At 35.9% G+C, this 8,654-nt stretch overlaps 1 protein-coding gene across 2 annotated transcripts; it reads left to right on the top strand.

The window, feature by feature from the left end:
• Window positions 1-1,417: 1,417 nt before the first annotated feature.
• Window positions 1,418-7,790, top strand: LOC104212861 (uncharacterized). 2 transcript variants are annotated; one of them, XR_707462.2, is made up of 6 exons: window positions 1,418-1,871; window positions 5,002-5,158; window positions 5,781-5,831; window positions 6,189-6,281; window positions 6,592-6,741; window positions 7,274-7,790. XR_707462.2 is itself a non-coding variant. In XM_009762221.2 (5 exons), exons 1-5 carry the CDS (start codon window positions 1,726-1,728, stop codon window positions 6,649-6,651), a joined length of 507 nt encoding a protein of 168 aa, XP_009760523.1. In that variant the 5' UTR covers window positions 1,450-1,725; the 3' UTR covers window positions 6,652-6,995. The 2 variants fall into 2 exon arrangements, 1 of the variants encoding a protein (XP_009760523.1); XM_009762221.2 differs by lacking the exon at window positions 7,274-7,790 and having other exon boundaries at window positions 1,450-1,871; window positions 6,592-6,995.
• Window positions 7,791-8,654: the final 864 nt, after the last annotated feature.

The raw sequence follows: 8,654 nt of genomic DNA, 5'->3' as shown, positions 1-8,654 counted from the left end.
GGAGATGACTGAAGGGGGGGTTCGGATAGGGGGTGCGGGGTAAAGGGCTGAGTTTATATATGGGGGGGTTGATTGGATCTGAGCCGTTGGATCATACGATCTCAACGGCTTGGATCTGAGGGTGAGAAACAAGACGGGGTCGTTCAGTAGTTAAACGGGGTCGTTTGGTTTAAATGAGGGGTTGGGTCGGATTGGTTATTGGGTCGGGTTTGAACACGGGTTGTTGAAAGGGGTTCTGAACCGTTGGATTGGCCTGGACGGACGGCTTAGATTTATTTGCCTGAAACGGCGTCGTTTCAGGAGGTACCTGGGCAGGCCTGGACTTGGACTGGGTCTGAGTGCGGGTTTGGGCCTGTTTTATTTCATTTCTTTTGGGCCCAAACCGGTTTTCCCTCACTCTTTTACTTTTTTTTTCTTTTAATAATAATAAATAAAATAGTGAAATTAAAATCAACAACACTGTAACATTTCCACATAATTATCACAAAAATATTTAAGTAAGTTAAATCACAACCTAGAACGAACGACTCACATATATTTATATTTTTGAATTTTCTTTTAACGACACATATATTTTATATATATTTTTTTGTATTTGTATTTTTGTTTGATAATGACTAGATGCAAAATGGACAGACCCACAAACGACTAACAACACATGTCACGGAAAGATCGAAAAATTGTACAGCGAAACCATTTGTCACTATTTTTATTTTCTTTTTGGAGCGATTGTCCGTAAAGCAAAAATCACGTGCTTACAATTCTTACACAACTTTTTAGAAGTATTTCGTAGGACATCATTTAACCATTATTGTTTTGGTTGTTTGTTAGAGTTAGTCAAGAGCGTTACTTTGTAATAGAGTAATTGCAAACTGCTTACAGTAGAGTTATTATAAAGGGTGCGGGATTAAGAGTTTAATTCCTAAATTGCAATAGGTTGTAATATAAAGTTTACTTAGTTTAGTGCAGCTAAAATCCTACTAGGGTAAGTCGTAATTTTTAGTCCCTTGAACCGAGAGTTTTTTATGTAAATATCGCGTGTTCTTTACTTACTGCTTGCTTATTATAGAAACTGATAGAGAACCTGATTCTCAATACTATTTGGTGAACCCTTACTTTCTATCTGACCTCCATGATCAGCTACAAAAATCGGACTATTTCCTAATGTATATAATAGTAATATTAGAATCAAACTTTTAACGAAAGAAAAGTTACTTTATTTTAAATAACAGATTTAATCACATTTTTCCTTCTATTTTATCTACCCAAACTTTGATGGCTGAATTATGTGTATCCCATAAATTAGTTAGGTGTAGGCACACTAATTCAAAAAAATAAAATTAAAGAACATATCAAGTTGGAGATAGCCCAAGGCAATAAGTCAAGTGGGTCCCACCAAATGTACACCCATATGCCAGTTTTTATGAGAATATCCATTTCGTACACAAACTTCTGATCTTTTACAGCCCGCGTGGGTCCACCGCCGACGCCTTCGCCGTCCACAATCACCAATCACAACAGCCTATCAAAGTCGTAAACTTCCGAATCTCCGATCGCCGGCGACGGCGACGGCGACGGCGGGGTCCATTCCTTCTTCCATTAGATCCACCACAACCAAAGCTTCCTCTGCACAAATTTGCAAAATTGTCTCGTTTTTTTGGCTCTAGAAGCTTCCTAAAAATTATCAATCTTCGTTCGTCTCTATATCTCAAATTAGCTCATCAAATGAACGAAGTGCTAACAGCCGCTGATGCATCGTCAAGTGCGCGGTCGTATTCATCGCAGCCATCGATTTCACCTGCTAACGTTCCCCTCGTTTCAGCATTCCTTGCGTGTGCTATTGCTCAGTTCCTCAAGCTCTTCACCACCTGGTAAAAACATCCGTTCTATGTTTCGCTTCTAATGATATGTAGTGCTGATGTTATGATGAGTTCATCGGAACCTAGTAGTTTTGGCTTAGAATTTGTATATGTGTTAAAAATTCATTTAATAAGTACAAATAATAGATTTCGAACCTAGGAAATCAAATGAGTCGTAAACTCCCGAACTCCAGTCTATAAAATTCAAATCCTGGAATCGCATTTGTCTATCGCCTTGTATTGACAGAATCAAGGTTGTCTTTTTAGTCTTTATAGCTCTGGCTCAGGGGTTGTATATGCGTTAAAACTCTGTTCCAATTCACGTGATAATCTCCTTTTTAGTGTGTTCCGGAAAAGAAATATTTCTATATTTTGAAACAATTTAACTTTAAACTTCCTAATTTTCCCTTAATGAGATGAATTATAGCCACAGAAATATTTCTAACTTACTTCACACCACAAGTTTCATAAGTCTTTGCTGTTCTCTTTAACCAATTGTCCAGTTAAAATGCACCACATAAATTGGGATGCGGGAGTAATAGATCTCGAACCCAGTAAATTAAATGAGGTGTGGTAAAATCCGGAACTTGAACCTGTAAAGTTCAAATCTTGGATTCGCCTGTCTATCGCCTTTAGTGACGGAGTCGAGTATTGTCTTTTTAGTCTTTAGCTGCTTATGCCTTTTGATCCGGCCTTTCTTTTTAAAATTATTTCTAGGCATAATGACTAATATCAAATGTAGTTGAATAGTTAGTAGATGCAGTTTCATTAAAGAAAGAAAGATGATGCCTTTCGTATTGTTGTCAGTGGATATGTTCAAAAAAAGTTGTTGATATTATTGCAGTCATTATATTGTTTAAACTGCTTTTGAAACCGGAAGTTGCTGCAAATTCACGCCGACTGGGCGAGCGATTGAGGTTTAGGTTGTTGAATTTCTGGAGAAAATAGCATATAGTGAAATGCTGATCCTCAAGAAAGTTCAAAGACATTGATTGTTTGAGAAGATCGAAATAAAACTTATAGGAAGGTTTTGAAACCTGCTAACACAATCAGTTAAAAAATGGTAGATAAAAGGATAATGATCCCTCCATATCTTTTTTCAATGACGTAGGTGTCCAATCAATACGCACACCTCTACTAATACACTATGCAGCGTGCTAGAGTGTGCAAGCACAGGTGCTGGATAAACTTGCCATCTAAATTGGGGCGAATGGGCTCACATTGAGTATTGAAGCAGGGTTGGGATCTCTAAATTTTTATCCTATGTCTCAATCACTAGCCATCCCCTTGGTGATAATGATCCCTCTGTATCTAGTATGCTGTTATTTCAGTGTTTAAGCTTTAGTAAAGCTTTTAGCTTGGTGGATACATCTCCCCCGACTCAAATATAAACAATTGTTTTTTTTTTCCTTTACCTTCACGTGGTGATGAATTTTGATACCTCCCTATAGTGTTGAAATAGGTTAAGATCCACTTGTGTTTTTCGAAACTTCTGGTCTTTTTCTCTGATGGAAAAGGTGTCTAATCCTAAATTCAGGTCCTTTATACGATCATGGCTTAATTATATGTAATTTCCCTCCCTGTCTTGCTAAAATCACCTAGTCTCATCATGATCTGCATAATTCTAATATTTGCTTTTACTATCAACTTTCAAATGCTAAAGGTAAAGTTCCATAACACCTAAATCCTAATATGCCAATACCAACGATATTGAGTTTCTTTTGGTATTGTAAAAGCTGTAGAGTGATAAATATACAAGTCATATTTAAAAGGGGAGGAACAGGATAATGCCAGTGGACCATGTATCCCAGAACTTAAAATACGGCATGACCTAACCAAAATAAAAGCACCATTGTGTATGTTACATGAACAAAAGAACTGTTATGCGCAGTGTGAGATTAATTTTTCATCTATTATCTTAGTAAGAATTATAAGTGCATATGTTTCACATTTTAACGGTTGAATAGGTTGGGGAAACTGAAGGATAGAATTTCAAATGTTACAGTAGGACTTTTAGCCTATTTAATGCAATAACGAGGTATCTTTTGAACTTCACCATCCACACAACCTATATAGAAATGAAGGAACTCTGATGATCTTCCAGTGCAAAATGCAATAATGAAGATTTATGGAATTGCAGCAGAAGTATGTGATTAATCTACTTGCATGTTTGTTGTCTATATGAGTATTGATATGCTGAAAATTGGCTCACATGGGATGAATTGCATGTTCAACGTAAAAATTAAGTGAGTTGGGCCAATGGCAGCCCATATCATTATATATCAAGGTCCATTAGGAGGGTGGAGAATTACTGGTTGAATAACGTCAGTTTACTAAACATAACTGCAAAAGAAAACGTTGACTAGTCCCTCTGTTCTCTTCTTTTTGTTAAAGGAAAAATTTGAATTGCTAATACATAGTTGAAGTACGATAGAGTAGTAATCTGAATTAACATTGCAGAAATGCAAAAGAGGATATCTGTGAAATCTAAATGTCATTCTTGGTCTGTTTCTAATTGAACTGGGATACTTAATTACTGTTTATCGATATCTAGGTTCAGAATACAGCTTCTTCTCAGTTGGAGGAGAATCTGAAATTATGTAACACAATCTTTAATGTGAAAAACTGAAAATTATTGTAGCTGTCTTTGCTTGAATTGAGAGGATGGGTTCCTGGAAGAAATGTAAAAGAGAGCGGTACTTTCAGAAAAAGAAAAAAGGAAAAACGAAAGATGTAAGAGAGAGCGCTAAGGACTATTATCCCTTAATTGGTTATGGGAAAGTGGAAAAGGAGGCGAGTGGGAGGTTAACTACTTCCTTAAATTAGATCAACAAGGCCCCTCATGCTTCCCTTTCGTCAAAACAAACATAATGTTAAACTAGCTAAGTGAAGGGTGGAGTGAGTCATAGTTTTATTTGTTGTGACAACATAGATTGAAGGGGCATGATAGCATGTACTCGGATCTTATGATAGATGTTCATTCAGTTGGTTGTTATTGACAAAAAAAGTGGAGAAACATGGACTTTGTGTGGATTGAGCTTTGAATTTCAAGAGCTTACTTTTTCATGGTTACCATGTTTTCTCTTACCTTTTCTTTCTATTTCTTCGTTAATTTTTGAATATGCCCTGTTAGATTTTGCAGGTACAAGGAGAGGAAATGGGATTCAAAAAGGATGCTTAGCTCAGGTGGAATGCCATCATCACATTCAGCAACTGTTACTGCTCTGGTAATGGCAGTTTATTTACAAGAAGGAGCTGGAGGATCTGTCTTCGCAATTGCGGTGGTTTTGGCATGTGTGGTGAGTAATTCTTAAGTCTTAACCAGGTTTTGTCCTATTTTCTTTGTAATTTTCTCGGCTGATGTTTGCCTTGTAAAGACATGACTCAATTTTACCCCAACACGAAAACAAAAAATGAGAAAAAGAAAAAGACAGCCAGTGTTCACTCCTTTTATTTGCTGACACTTTGTCATGATCTTGATGTTTTTTCTGTTTATCCAAGTAAAAAATCCTGTTTCACATAATTATTGTTACGTTTGGCAGCTCCCTTGTCTTGGTTAGCTTCTTTTGCATCTGAATTTTACTTAAATATATTTATGTATGAACAGAAGAAAGCAGATGCAATGTCATACATCATGGTTATTTGCTTCTTTGGAAGAGAGCATCTAGCCTGGGAATTCATATGCATGTGCATACACACATATACGTGTAACATGCATACTCCTTTGGAAGAGAGTGGCTAGCCTGTATATTTTGTTATCTGGGGGTGGGGGAGAGTGGGAAGGAATCTGTATATATTTCCCTTAGATGTCTACAATTTTGTCCAAATGCAGCTTCTTATATCAATTTTTCTTGTTTATATTTTGCATAATGAACTTTTAGTTTTCTCCTCATTAACCTATATCAATTTCCTTTATTACAGGTAATGTATGATGCTACTGGTGTTAGGCTTCATGCTGGTCGCCAAGCTGAAGTAATTTTTCATTCCCACCTTGTTGATCTCGTTTTTATTACTTTACTGATGGATGATTTATCCGATTATAAAGAATTTTTTCTTTAAATCAACTGATGGATGATTTATCCGATTAGAAAGAACTTTTTCTTTAAATCAATCTCGGTATTTCAAAATTATTCTTCATTCTATGCTAAAACAATTTGGTTGGTACCGTGGCGTCTGATGATTTTCCCTATTTTTCTACTATGTGGTTATAAAAAGTTGTGGTAGTCGATATTGGCACTTGCGATATTGGCACTTGCTAGTTTGCAATAAAATTGCTTTGAAGTTTCTCCGTCTGCACAATAAGTATTAAAATTGGTGATTTTGATGCAGTTGTTGAATCAGATAGTCTGTGAATTGCCTCCTGAGCACCCTGTTGCCAATGTTAGACCTCTCCGAGATTCACTTGGGCACACTCCCTTTCAGGTATGATTGCCATGATATTCTGGTTTATACTTTTCTTTTGCAGTTGAAGAAATTGAGGATTACCATTCTTCATTTCCATTTGGCGACGACAATAATCTGAGAGATACAACATTTTATGTACCTCATTTTTGGACACATCTACAACCAATATGTCACACATTCAAATAAAAGAAACTAGTGTGATAACAAAGTAAATTATGTTTTGCTTAACTGGAAGTTAACGAAGTAAATTATGTTTTTCTTAACTGGAGTTAACTAAGTAAATTGTGTTTTTCTTAACTGGACGTTATTGTCATTGAGATGAATGCAGGTTCTTGCCGGTGCTTTGCTGGGATGTGTAGTGCCGTATCTGTTGAGAAGCTCAATCTAGAGATATTTTTATTATTTCACTTCAAACAGTAAATATCAAAAGCTTCCGAGCTATTAAAGAGGGAATCAACGTCACTACGAGCCGCACCAGGTAATGATGGAGAATTTCATGTGGATTTATCGTTTCTTCACCCTGTTGGTAAAAGGAAAAAAAAGAAAAAAAAAAAGACGAAAGGGGAAAGTTGGTTCGTGGGGAAATGGTGTGGATTGTTCGTGATTGTGACTTCATTAATTACTTGTACTTGATTGATTTAATCAAACTTGCAAACCATTTTTTCTGTTTGTTGAATAGTTTTGCTTACTTATGAATCAATCTATAAAATGAATGAGGATCCAAGACGAAAACAATTGCACTGTTGATACATTTCACAGTCAGAGGTGGAGCTAGAATTTTGAGTTTATGGGTTCTGCATCCTAGAAAAAGCAGCTTACTAGATTCTGGATAAGTTGCCTATACATATTAACTGGATTTTAAATACAAATACATCGTTTGGGCTAACACTATTGCTTCTGCCGAACCCATAAGAATTGTAGCTCTGCCCCTGTCCACAGCTTTCGTGTCAATATATTGTGTTCAGATCTCGATCAGGAAGGACAAATATTGAATTCGTTTTCGTGAATAGGTAAAGCAAGGGAGCTTGTAAAATCAAATGAAGCTGAGACAAGTGCAGATTGTTTTCGACAATTTGATGATTTTGTAACTTCAAAGAATTAAAGGGCTTGTAGTTATTATATAATATTGGACTGAGATGAGCTTAGACGGAGCGATGTGAAAAGTGGAGATACATATAGTTGAATCTATCCTACTACCAAAGAAAGGAAGCTGAGAATAGTCATTAAAAGATGGCCTCTTTTGCTTTTTTCAAGCTATAAATGTAGAAATCAGGTTGAAGAGTCCAAGAGACAGTGATATGAGCGTTGGATAAAGGAAGAAGGTAGAATTGCTCGGGACCTAGTGATTGATTCCTTTTATTTTATATAGGTAGAGTTGAAGTCAATAATCGAAAGTCATCGTTCCGAGTCGTTGAAGTGAAAAATCGAAAGTGTCATTTGTCAACGCAATCTGCTATTATTTGTTCAATTGGAGTTTGTATTGTCTCAACTAACTCATGAATGAGTCGAATAGATCATAAACTTGATAAGATTTGAGAATTAGTGTGACCACAAGATGACTACTAGAAAAGGCTAGAGAATGGTAGTAATATAGACCAGCAGTAGGGAGGCAGGATTGTCACGAATGGGATTCAAAAAAAGAAAAAAAAATAAACCCGTAAAGAAGTTCAGGGAATTCAAAATTTAATATATACAGTATAATTTTTAGGTGAATCTACTTTCTCTCTAGCTCCGCTACTGTAGACCAGCACCAAATCAGTCAAACAATGATGACCATTATCATATGATGATATGAGTTCTTTCGGCTTAAATTCTGTGCGATTCAGAGGATGTAAAATTTCTTGGTCAAGCCAAAAAGAGTGGCTTCCCCCTTTTGATTTTATTTTTTTCGTGAAAATTTTGGAAAATCTAGCTAGCTTGTTTGTATCACTTCCTTTTGTTTATATCTACAAAAATTCAAACTTGCGAAAACATATTCTTAATATTCAAATTACACGGAGCTTGTTCATTTTTGCTCCATGATAATGGCCTTGTTACAATCTTGTTAGTCAAGTCGTTCAGTGGTTATTATAAAATAAACAAACTAAAATATGCCTCCTAGGAAATAATCTAAGAACCAATAAAATTAAAATTATAGTTTCACGAGTTTAAATCTTAATGACATCCCCATGTATAGTAATTAGTCCCTTTCTACCTTGTTTTTTGCTATATAAAAATAAAAATAATTTCATATACAACATCAAAAGCAAAACAAACATGAACTATCGTACGTGTTTGAATTCACCAAGAAGAACCGGGGAGTACACAAATAGCCGTTTTAGGACTTAGCCAGAAAATTTCTCAAGAGCTACATTGTCTACTACAACAACAATCCAGTGGAATCCCACAAGT

This window comes from Nicotiana sylvestris, chromosome 8 (assembly GCF_000393655.2).
Source record: "Nicotiana sylvestris chromosome 8, ASM39365v2, whole genome shotgun sequence".
NCBI lineage: Eukaryota > Viridiplantae > Streptophyta > Magnoliopsida > Solanales > Solanaceae > Nicotiana > Nicotiana sylvestris.
This window is presented reverse-complemented; position numbering and strand designations above follow the sequence as displayed.

Excerpts from the sequence above, each read along its gene's own strand:
- LOC104212861 (XM_009762221.2), top strand. The coding sequence starts at position 1,726 with ATGAACGAAGTGCTAACAGCCGCTGATGCATCGTCAAGTGCGCGGTCG. Across the intron at positions 5,832-6,188 it reads ATGCTGGTCGCCAAGCTGAA|TTGTTGAATCAGATAGTCTG; the intron begins GTAATTTTTCAT and ends ATTTTGATGCAG. Across the intron at positions 6,282-6,591 it reads TTGGGCACACTCCCTTTCAG|GTTCTTGCCGGTGCTTTGCT; the intron begins GTATGATTGCCA and ends AGATGAATGCAG.